Below are 12,695 nucleotides of genomic sequence, written 5' to 3'. Positions count from 1 at the left end.
CTGACCATTGAACAACATGGGTTTCAATTGCGAGGGTCCAATTATACATGGTTAAAAAAAATACAATATAGTGTTATTAATGTATTTTCCTTACATTTTTAAAAAGATTTTATTTGACAGAGAGAGGGAGGGAAAGGGAGGGATTACAAGAAGTGGAAACAACAGAGAGAGAGGGAGAAGCAGACTTCATGCTGAGCAGGCTCGATCCCAGAACCCTGGGATCATGACCTGAGTCAAAGGCAGATGCCCAACTCACTGAGCCACCCAGGTGCCCCTATTCTCCTTATAATATTCTTAAGTTCTGGGGGAGTCATAAGTTACATATGGATTTTCTTTTTTAAAAAGATTTATTTATTTTTTAGATTTTATTTATTCATTTAGAAAGCAAGAGAGAGTGAGTGGAGAAGGGACAGATGGAGAGGGAGAGAATCTTAAGAAGACTTCGTGTCAGATGCTCAACTGACTGAGCCACCCAGGCACATGTGGATTTTCAACTGCAAGGCAGGTTGATATCCCTAACCCCTGTGATGTTCAAGGGTCAACTGTAATTGTTTTTGTGAAAACCAGTCCTTCAGTAATTAATCATTAATCATTTAAGTGAAAAAATGGAATTCAAATACTAGCTTTTCCAGGATTGAATAAAATTACCATGATCTTTTAGATAACAATTAAAAGAATTATCTATACCAACTTGGCTATTCTTGCTACTGGAAGGAAGAGGAACACACAGTATGGCCAAATCATATTTGGATCTAGAGTACATTTTTCTGCTAATTTCAAAACAAAATATTTGCTATTATTTGAAGTCAGCACAATTTCTAGTATAATCACTAAAAATCTGCTGAAACATTCTAATTTTGGCAAGATTTCAATTTCCTACTTAAATTTTGACCTCATGGTTGAGGTGAAAGATTTATATTTAATAAAAATATATTTTATGATCCAAATAATTTTGTAAGTCATACTTGCCTTATTTGGAATTGGAGAAAAACATACAAATTATGGCTAGAAACTTAGAAAGTATAGTGTAAGCCTACTTCCTGCTTGAAAAAAATTTATGACACAAAAAACCTGACATTCCCACTACTGAAACAATTAAAACTTTTATTTCCACTTCTCTTTAGGTTTTTGTTTCCTTTTTACCTGTGGTTGCAGCAATTCTGGCTTCTATTTCAGACATGTCAGCACTCATCCTCTTGCCCTCGGAGGTTGGGGGCAAGCTCTCCACGCTGCTTCCACGGGAAGCTCCCAAGCTTAAACGTCCCGATTCACTCTGTTAAAATTACAAGAATTACTGAAGCTCTTTAAATTTAAAACTCCTGGGCAGCCTAGGAGGAGGAAGATATCACCTAAGATTCTTATGGATTCTGTTCTGTTCTGAAAGAAAGTTTTAAGGGAGAAGAAATTGCAGGGGTTAAGGGAGAGCAAGCTACAGATGGCTGCTTTTAAGAAAGGGCAGTCCCTGGAGTTGGGAGTTAGAGGCTACAATTATTAGTTAACCTAAATGCCTCAGGTAAGATAAATAAAATTACTACCTAAAATACTTTTTAACCAACAACACAAAAAGATAATAAATCTGAACAATATGAAATGATAGATTTAGGACAAATTCCTTTAACTGGGTAGCAGAACCGGTTTTTTTTTAGCACTTTACATTTTTAATCAACCATTAAAGCTAGGGAACATCACAGGGAGGGAGTTGCACTATTGGCAAAGGCAGCAATCATCAGAAGGGAAAACAATTTGATTGTGATAAATGGTAGGAGAATCTCATTTTATGTCTCTATGGTTATCTGCTTCAGGAACAAGATTCAGCATTTGTATAATGGAAGATGACAAATAGTTTCAGTCAGTATAAAGTTATGACTACTAGTAAAGTCATCATATGATTTTACTTTTAGTAACAAAACAAACCTGTTGCTTTGCCTGGTTTTTCAACAATTTTGATTCTAAGCGTTTAATAGTATCATTTGTGGCAGGAACTTGCTCCATATTAGTGTCACTTTTATTACTGGTATTTGTAGAAGCGATGTCCATGAATGAGCCTAGGAAAGCAGAAATATTTATGATTACAAATTGGGAATTATACAGATGCTTTGTTCAATAATATGTAATTTAAATTCTTTTCTAAACTAACAAGATATGAATCGAAACTAAGACTTTTCAAGCCAATGAAGATATCCACACCCTTTATTTATGTATGTATTTATTTATTTAAAGATTTTACTTATTTATTCATGAGAGACACACACAGAGAGAGAGGCAGAGAGAAGCAGGCTCCATGCAGGGAGCTCGACGTGGGACTCGATCCTGGGTCTCTAGGATCATGCCCCAGGCTGAAGGTGGTGCTAAACCACTGAGCCACCCGGGCTGCCCTCCAAACCCATTTTAAATGAAACTTAAGGATAGCAGAAACAGGGAACCAAAATGCTTAGTCTTCTAAAGTCAAGGGTGACTGTAAGGTTCTTAGTCTGAGCTAGTAAATCAAAGTGGCTATTAATCAAGATGGGGAAGACCATGGGAAAACTAAATTTGAAGGGTATATCAGGAGCTTAGTTTGGAATATGTTAAGTTTGAGTTCCTGGGCAGCCCGGGTGGCTCAGCGGTTTAGCGCCGCCTTCAGCCCAGGGCATGATCCTGGGGACCCGGGATCGAGTTCCACGTCAGGCTCCCTGCATGGAGCCTGCTTCTCCCTCTGCCTCTGTCTGTGCCTTTTTCTCTCTGTGTGTTTCTCATGAATAAATAAAAAATCTTAAAAAAAAAAAAAAGTTTGAGTTCCTATTAGATATCAAGTAGCTGGATATAGGAGTATGAAGTTCAGGCCAGGGATGAAGCAAAACATCAGCAAATAGATGGTATATAAAACTATGATACTGGATGAGATTACTGAGGAAATGAGGGTAGAGAGATAAACAAAAGAGCCTTAATGACTGAGCGCTAGGCATGGTGACATGTATAGGTTGGGAAGATAAAAAGTTACCAGCATAGGAAACCATCAGAGAAAGTGGCCAGAGATAGAAGATGGAAACCCAGGCTCATATGGTAACCTGTGGACTAACTAAAGAAAATGCTCTATATAAGGAGAAGGTAATGAACTGTGTTAAATGTTACTGAAAGCCAAAAAAGATGAGAACTAGGAGCACTTGGGTGGCACAGTTGGTTAAGCATCTGATTCTTGGTTTTGGCTCAGGTCATGATCTCAGGTCTCAGGTCATAAGAACCCAGGTCAGGGCAGCCTGGGTGGCTCAGCAGTTTAGCACCACCTTCGGGTTAGGGTGTGATCCTGGAGACCTGGGATCGAGTCCCACTTCCCACGTCGGGTTCCCAGCATGGAGCCTGCTTCTCCCTCTGCCTGTGTCTCTGCCTCTGTGTATGTGTGTCTCTCATGAATAAATAAATAAAATCTTAAAAAAAAACAAAAACCAAAACGACCCAGGTCAGGTCCCTGCTCAGGAGGAAGTCTGCTTAAGATTCTCTTTCTCCCTCTCCCCCTGCCCTTGCTGTACATGGTCTCTCTCCTTCTTGCTTATTTAAATAAATAAATCTTTTTTTTTTTTTTTTTTTTAAAGAAACAATGAGAAGTGAAAATCATTTCAATTTAGTCATGTGGAGACAACTAGTAACATTGACAGGGGTAATTCTGGAGTAGTAGTATATAAAAGCCTAAATGGACTGGGCACTAGAGAGAATGGGAAGAGAGAAGCTAAGAGGATGCAAATACAGACTATATATGCCCTGGGAATGAATGATTCCAGTAGAAAGGCTAAAACTGATGATGCAAAAGACCGAGGGAAGAACTGCTGGGAAGAGCAGATGGGATACACTGCCTAAGTAGACAAGCTTGCCTCTGGTGAGGAGCTCAGCCATGGTAACAGAAAAGAATGTAGAGCAGATGGGCACAGATACCGGCCGGTGGGCAGATGTAGTGGGGGAGCTTCTGGAAGCTACCTTTTGATCAATCCAATTTTTCAAAGAAATAGAAAATAAGATCAGCTGAAAGTGAGGAGTGAAGAGGAGATTATTTGACATTTGAGGAGACAGGTTAAAGTATAAAGTTAAGTCACCTAAGTGAGAGGAGACAGACTAAATTATAGGACAGCCATGTAGCATCACTAAATCACTAAGGTGTTTGAAGACAGTAAATACGTGTTGTCTCCAGCCATGTGCACCCATACTGGCAGAGGCAAGCAAAAGCAATCGTCAGATTTTTTTTTTTTTAAGATTTTATTTATTTATTCATGAGAGACAGAGAGAGAGAGGCAGAGACACAGGCAGAGGGAGAAGCAGGCTCCATGCAGGGAACCTGACGTGGGATTCCATCCCAGGTCTCCAGGATCACACCCTGGGCTGAAGGCAAATGCTCAACTGCTGAGCCACCCAGGCTGCCCTGCAAGTGTCAGATTTAACCACTTGTGGTTAATAGCCAAACAAGCCTGAGACAAGAAATTAAAATAACTGGAATTAAGTGAAAGGAAGGCTCTGAGAGAACTGGAGCTCAGTGAAAAGATGGAAAGATCAAAGGACTGAAGGTCACAGTACTTAAACAGGGAGAGAGTCTGGAGGTGGTGGCAGAAACAAATCATGGAATTTCAGAGAAGTTCACTTTAGAATTCAGAGCAACTTACAGATTTTCAGTAAAGATGGAATTTGGTAATAACTATTAAGCCAGCTTAAAGTAAACGTAATTATTTTCGAGGTTGGGGAAACAGATCAGTAAAAATAAAATCTTAATAAAAATACTTAAAAGGCCATATATTTTGAAAAGCACAATTTTTCTAAGAGAGTTATCTCTACTGTCTTTTTTGATGTTCACATACTACGGATCCCACTATTACCTTGTATTTAGAAAACTAAGGAACTTTGAACTAAAAACAAGAGTTCTTAAATAAGAGTTTCTACAGGCTTTTCTACAAAGTAGGGTGAAATACGAAGAAGAAATACACTGATTTTTACATTTACAATGATTTCTAATATTATTTGATCAAGCCGTTATCTGTGTAAAAATGATTTTCTTTCAAATAAAGAATGACATTCCCAGCAATACAATATTCCATATTTTTATATTTAACTATGCAAGAATTCTAATACTTGGAAGCAGATCTTTAGTAACTCTTTAATCTGGATACCTTCATGAAGAATGATGCACCTGGAAACCCAAATTGCAGTCAATCATATGAAACGAAGAAATTAAAATGCAAATGGAGACATCATTCATTACCTCTTGATTATAATTTCATGGGAACAGAGACAAAAAAATTAGGTTATTACTCTTCCAATCTATCCATTTACCTGTACTGGTGGCAGAGTTGCTCTGTCCTTCATCTGAATACTGACAAGGATACTGTAATGGTTCATCTGCTCCTGGAAAGTACTATATATGAAAAAGTAAATCACAATTTAAAATTTCTTTAACGTAAAATAAATCCTGTGAAAATTAATTTGAAGAATACACATTATTTCCTTGTCCTGAGATGTGAAAGTAGCAAAGATACTGCTTCATTTTCTCTAAGGCATATATTGAATTTGTGGATACATATACTCAGTATATGCCTTAGGTTTTTGGTTTTACAAAGATGATGATAATGTGCTACTCTTTTGTATTTCACCTGTGATCAATGCCATGTATGTACTTAAGTATCTATTTTACACAGAGCCTAGACAGTTCTAAAGAACACAGCTATATTTTTCTAGAGGAACATAGGTAATATAATAGTATCATTCCTTATAATTATATAAAATGTATTTTTTTATAATTATATAAAATGTATTTATGTTCTGCTGATACAAACTTCCAAACTGTTGAAATTTCTGTCAGTCTGACAGTTGAGCTTGGTATGCCATAGAATAATTGTCAGAACTAATATTTTGAATATCAAAAATAGATTATGGCTGTTCCTCTATAAACTGGAGATATAATATTGGAAATTTTTGCTGGGCAAACATTAGAAATTAGGGGAGAAAAGGAAAGGTTTTCTTTTCAAATCAGACAAAGCACATGTAAGTACAACAACAATCTGAACAATTTTTATATCCCAATGTTTTAAGGTATCTCACTATGGAGACGAAGTAGATTTCTTATGAATGTATCTTTAGGGCCTAGGATCCTATGTATAGCTGGAATTCACATATGATGGTAAGTTTTAATCAGATTACTTCAAGCTTGGTTTGCCTAAATCATTTTCAATAGAATAAACAAATCTCTAGCCATTTAGAAAATCTATATGTAAGGAGATTGAAGGGTTCTTCTATTGAGCAAACTGTTCTGAAATTCAGGCACTTTCATAAGTATGTGAACTTTTCAAGTCAAAGTACCACTCGATAGATTTTATTAGTGCACCCAAAACTAAAGGCCTAAAATTATTCAAATAATTCTCAAACTGTTTGTTTATAGACTAAGAAATTTTGATAATCATTTGAAAGGGTTCCTCTAAATTAAAAAATCCTATCTATAAATCCTAGAAGTTTAACATTTTAATGGCAAATGAAAAGCTAAAACTGTGCAATGAAACACCAGAAGGTAAAAATCATTTAAACAAATGTGCCTGGGTATACAACTGTTCTATTGCCCTGCATAAATAACTCCTTGATGAAGATCTGTACTCAAGAAAATTTAAAATTTAGTTTGGCAAGTATTAGAGTCAGAAAATACCTAAGTCCTATCAAGACAAACGCATTTGTCCACTAAGTTAAGCAAGAGGAAAAAGCAAGTTCAGAAACCAAGTCTAGTTATCTTTCCATTATAAAGAACTCGATTTTTTCCCCAAAATGATGTTTCCTCCTCTGAATATGAGTAATAAATGCCCATTCGAAACTGGACAAAACAGAAAAGTATAAAGCAGAAAATAGCAATAATGTCTCTTCACATTAAACCCCATCCAAACTCAGTATCTATCAAATTCCCCTAAATCCAAAGCCCCTCAAAAGAAGGATTATACCCGCATCAAGTGAGTCATTATTTTCACAATTTCCTCCATTGAAGGGCGCTGAGAAGGATCTTTAGACCAACAACGAGTCATCAGGCTCTCAATGGGCTTAGGTAAATTTTTGATCAGTGGTGGTCGAGTACCTAGAATTGAAAATTAGAGGAGGGGGAAGAATGTATTTATCCAAAAGAATGGTATAAAATTTTTATATGTATTTCCAACACAGTACTTATTTTATAGATCTTGTAATTTAAGATTTTGGAATAGTGAAGTACTTTTTTTTCTGTTAACATTGTATTTTCATAAAGGGGAAGCTACACCTTTTGCAAAGTTAAAATAAAATTTTTATGTGCATTATAGTAAGAGTAAGATAGAAATATTCTTTTTTTTTTTTTAAAGATTTCATTTATTTATTCATGAGAGACAGAGAGAGAGAGAGAGGCAGAGACACAGGCAGAGGGAGAAGCAGGCTCCATGCAGGGAGCCTGACATGGGACTTGATCCTGGGTCTCCAGGATCAGGCCCTGGATGGAAGGTGGCGCTAAACCGCTGAGCCACCAGGGCTGCCCCCTATCTCATTTATTCTAAACTTTTTCCTGTAACAAATAATAATGGCTTAGTGGGCACTTCATTAAAAAAAAATTAAATGGTGGTTTTAAGTAATCTTACCTGAACTATATTTTCAGATTCACTGTAAAACTTTCAAATGTGTTTGAAAAATCCTCTTTCATATCAGGAAAGTCATCAACTATGGTGTTATACTCAGTGACCTCTAAATAACTCTTTTGTCAGTGGCAGACCTTTTTGGCTGCTGTGAATCCATCATTTCACAGCCAGAAAACTGTCAACTTTTGTGTAAATACTATAGTGAGGTCCCTAACTTAAAAAAAGCCTTTAATATTATGAAGTCTTTGTAATTTTACCAACAAGTTAGCTCTTTTATTCCTTACTTTACCGAGTTGATAATTTACTGACAATTGACAGAAAAACACAACAAATTGTCTTAGTCATTACTCTAGCATTCTCTACAATGACATTAAAGGTAGTAAAATGAAAAGTAGTACAGGAAACCAATAAAAACACTTAGGATTACTCAGATAATGATACTGTTTGACAAGTCTATGATACTTAGTTAGGTAAGTATTTTATGATCTGTGGAACAGTGTATTAAAATGCCAAAAAAATTAAAATGCCATAATCACAATGATTATAACCAATTGATAGAAATTAAATAATAGTGAAATAAAAATTAGGAAGGTTAAGCAATTTCCCTTCATGAAGAGTTTATTTTCCCAAATCAAATGTGAAGTAACTTGATTAATGAAGAACATGTATTCTAACATCCTGAGTGGTTAGAAATATCACAATTACATGTCTGAAAGGAGCAGGAGGGATATAAGGATACTGAATTCATAAATCAATATAACCTAAAAATATGGGCATTGGGAGTCAGAAAGATATGGATGTGAATCCCAGCAATACCACTTACTAATCTGGTGACCTTGGGCAACTTCCTTTCCCTCTCTAGGTCTCGGTCTCTGTAAAATTGTAAAATGAAGCAATAATAGTACTCCCCTTATAAGGGTGAATGAGAAGATTTTAAAAAGAAAGCATATGTGAAGCGCTATGTTCTGCCTAATAAGTAACAACTCTTATTATCTTTTACTCCCTCAAAAGAAAAGGTTATATCTCCTCAATTATCTGAACCTTGAGAAAGATTTTATTAATTTAATTTAAAAATTTTATTTTCTTCACAGAGTCCAATCTGATGCTTCTCTATCCCCTGGAGAAAGCCAACCTAGGTACTTGGCTCTGGCTGTCTACTGATGGCTCTTCCCTAATCAGCAGAATCAGCAGACCTCCTCAGCCTTGGGCAAAGGATGGGACCACTCTCACCTCTGCCCTCCTTGATTTTGGGGGAGAGTAGGAGACTGATGAGAGCAAAGTATTCTGGTAACAAAGAACTGGATATTTTAATATTTGGGATAAACGTTCTTCTTTTTTTTTTTTTTTTTGATAAATGGTCTTCTTTAAGGTAGACGCAATTTTCCAGACAGAAAATATACAAAATATATTAAAGAAAAACTTCGTTTTACTAACCGTTATGAACAGCCCACATGATACGGAAAGCTGGGCCACCAATCTCATCAAAGGGTTTCCGACGTGTTATCACTTCCCAAAGGATAATACCCCAGCTGAAGACATCACATTTTTCACTGTAATTGCTACCTAGAGAAAAAGGTGGTATAATTTCAAGATTCTTTTTCTACATGACTTACAGAAACAACTGCTTTCATAAATTTTTAACAGCACTGTGTACAAAAACAGGAGGACACAACACACAGAGCTGGGAAATTACTCTTTCCTAAGTACCTTATGTCTCTGCAACAAAACATTTACTTATGAATTAAGTATTAATAATGCACTAAAAAAACACTTTAGAAAGCTGGACACTTCATACCTTTTCACTGAGAGGCACAGGATTTATTTTTTATTTACTCAGACTTATACTTTCTCTAAGGTAGAGAATAAAGCATTTGTACTTTCCTTTCTGTAACTTTTTAATCTTAAATTTTCTTTCCCCATTCATTCTCTTGATGGAACTACTCTATCAAGGCAGAAGAAATTTCTAATTTAATGTTATGACTTTCTTCTAAATATCTGGCAAGATAAAATTCTTAATTTGTAAACTTAACAGTTGTAAGCAGTGAAAATTATAGATAACAAATTTATAGTAAGCAGATTATGCTGAAAAATTTATAGGATCACTAAATTGGGTGAATCAGCCCAATAAACAGCCAAAAACCCCCAAAAAACCCACTGTAAGAATGAACAATGATTACAGTGATAATTACATTTGTATGTAGCGTGTGTACTTCACATGCACTAAGCAATCTACTGTAAGCATTAAAATGATATTACAATCTAATTTTGGTTTTAGGTGCTGACATCTTTCAGAAATGAAGAAATCTATATAGCCTCATAGTATGAATTTTGCTACTCTAAATACTAAAAATAACTTATTTCTTGCCTCTTTTGTATAAATAAATCTTTTTGCTTTTCACACTATAGTAAAACTATGCTAACTCACAGGAAAACATTTTAAATGAATAGTTTTAAGCCAGTGTATTCTACACATGAACTTAAAAAAGAGACATTATTTGGTTAATTGTATAATTTAACATTTGCTAGTTCATTCACTTTTTAATTGAATTTTATGGCAAAATAGCTCTACTCAAGTGACCAACTGCACGGTAAATTTCTCTCTCAGGTGGCTAGAAACAAAGAAACAAAATACTTTAAATTTGCCAAAAAGAAAATAAATAGGCCATAATCAGAATCTGATTACTAAACATATCTGAATCTTCTGGACAGCCATACTTCCTAACATACAAATCCCACATCTTTAATCAACTTTTCTCATTTAAAATATAACTTAATATTTTCATACAGAAACCTGTTATGAAACTTGCAGATCTCTTTTATAACTTGAGGTACAGAGATGTAAAAGAAATTAAACAAGTTTATCAGTTACTTGCCTTTCTTAGTATTATATTTAAACCAAATTACCTGCATTCCTTCTAAGGCATGCTCATTTAAACTTAGGCTGTCAATTTTTAATTGCTAGGAAACTAATACAAAGCACAGTTGATTCTTGTTATTCTTGGTCTTTATGTTCTATACAGTTTGTGACGACTGGACTAGTGACTGCTGAATCATTGCTCGTAGGTGCAGTCAGGGTTAGGTTCCTATGAACCTTAGTGTCAACTGATCAATATATAACCTTGTTTTATTATGTGTTTCTGTTTAAGATACTTTATTTAATATATATTGGACATTCATTAACATTGAACTCATGGAACAGCACTATAAATCATGCCTGAATAAAGATTAGCCAGCACATGTATTTTCTAAGACATGTCACAGCCTTGTTATAAATAGGAACACTAGAAAGCACTTCAATGCTGCTTCTGGAGGCCATCTTAAACAGTGAAATCACCAACAAAAAGCACATAAAAAAATAGGAAAAAAAAGCACTAAGTAGAGAGCAAAATAAGAAGGCAGTGTGTTGTCTTATTCCTCAGTTAGGAACATGTGTTGATGACTCAAAATTTTTCCCTGCTCTGTATATGGCTGCAAATAACCATGAAAGCACCAAGAATACTGGTTTTAGGGTTAAAAATAGTCAGGTTTTTATAACTGCAATTGGTGGAATATGAAAATGAGGACTGACTGTATATATACTTGAACTTGCATAGAACAGTGCTAGACAATACAAATTGCTATTAAGATCTAGGGCTATATTTGTTTACTAACTCCTTAGACTTTACTACAGTTGACCTGTGAATACTGGTTTGAATTACAGAGGTCCACTTAAATGCGTATCTTTTTTTTTTCTTTTTTGGATAAATACAGTACAATACTATAAATGTATTTCTCTTACTATTTTCTTTTCTCAAATTTATTTTAAGGATACAGTATATAATACATATATAAAGTAGGTGATAAACAACTGTTTATGTTATGACTAATGCTTCTGGTCACTTAGTAGTTAAATTTGGGGGAGCCAAAAGTTACATGTGTATTTCCAACTGTGTGGGATGGTCAGTGCCACTAACTTCTGCATTGTTCAAGGGTCAACTGTATATGCTTTATAATATGTACTATGCAGAAATAAAACTGTGGAAACAGCATAAAGCCATAAACACACACCGGATGTACATGGAGTAAGAAGGCAGATTATTAATCGCAATATGATTTTGTCATTTACCTTCAAAAACTTCAGGTGCCATCCAAGCAGCACTCCCCTTGTTATTGGTCATGTGTGTCTGAATGTCACAGGCTGTACCAAAGTCACAGATTTTTAAAACTGTCCCCCCTGCAACCAGCAGTAAGCTGTTTACAAAAAATCAAAAATAAAGGTTGTAAGACCAATACTTGATTCCTACAATAAAAGAAGAGACATTTGTGGTAATAGAAATGGTTAAGCACAATGTCATCATTCAACTTCCAACCAGTTTCCTGGTCACTCTAAGAGCTTAATGGTTCAGACGAATATTTGTAAAAATTAAATGACCCTAACCTAGTTCTCTTGGGACCAAGACTGCTAGGCCAAAAGTTTGATGTCTCCATCTCTATCTCCATAATCTTTACTGATTATACATCTCTCTGGGAGAAAATAAAACATAGGGTTTAAAAAAAGTCCTATCAGGTAAACATTATATGTCCTGAAAGGGAAGTAGGTGGATATCAATACCTTTGTAAATCACTTGCCCCCTAAACTTAATCTACCTATTGCAGTGTTTTTTAAGCTACAGGCAGAAACCTACTCATAAAATCTAAATCTTAAAAATCTGTATTTTTAAAAGATTTTATTTATTAATGAGAGAGAGAGAGAGAGAGAGAGAGAGGCAGAGACACAGGCAGAGGGAGAAGCAGGCTCCATGCAGGGAGCCCGATGTAGGTCTCAATCCCAGGACTCCAGGATCACACCCTGGGCTACCCTGGGCTGAAGGCAGATGCTCAACTGCTGAGCCACCCAGGAGGGATCCTCTAAATCATAAAAATCTATATCAGAGATCTGGAAACCTAGGTCACAAAATTGATTCAGTAGACTATAAAAGCATTTAAAAAAATAGAATAGAAAATATCAAAGTACATCACAACTAGTAAAATGAAATACTGTTTGATGTATGTTGTTTTAGTCTTATACACATTAGTATGTAAACATGATAGACTGTGAAGTATCTCTTATTATGGATCATTGTCCAA

At 35.4% G+C, this 12,695-nt stretch overlaps 1 protein-coding gene across 4 annotated transcripts in view; it reads right to left on the bottom strand.

The window, feature by feature from the left end:
- The window catches only part of MAP3K7 (mitogen-activated protein kinase kinase kinase 7), a 76,607-nt gene that overhangs the window by 36,722 nt on the left and 27,190 nt on the right, over positions 1-12,695 (bottom strand). For all 4 annotated transcript variants that reach the window (XR_012033864.1, XR_012033865.1, XM_072832048.1 and 1 more), the window contains exons 6-11: positions 11,695-11,819; positions 9,024-9,152; positions 6,936-7,066; positions 5,290-5,371; positions 1,915-2,045; positions 1,144-1,273 (exon numbers count right to left, since the gene is read on the bottom strand). Coding sequence is in view for 2 of the 4 variants with exons in the window: in XM_072832048.1 (XP_072688149.1) it covers positions 1,144-1,273; positions 1,915-2,045; positions 5,290-5,371; positions 6,936-7,066; positions 9,024-9,152; positions 11,695-11,819 (728 nt within the window). In the remaining 2 variants the exon portion in view is untranslated. The remainder of the gene's footprint in view (positions 1-1,143; positions 1,274-1,914; positions 2,046-5,289; positions 5,372-6,935; positions 7,067-9,023; positions 9,153-11,694; positions 11,820-12,695) is intronic.

This window comes from Canis lupus, chromosome 7, assembly GCF_048164855.1.
Source record: "Canis lupus baileyi chromosome 7, mCanLup2.hap1, whole genome shotgun sequence".
Classification (NCBI taxonomy): domain Eukaryota; kingdom Metazoa; phylum Chordata; class Mammalia; order Carnivora; family Canidae; genus Canis; species Canis lupus.
This window is presented reverse-complemented; position numbering and strand designations above follow the sequence as displayed.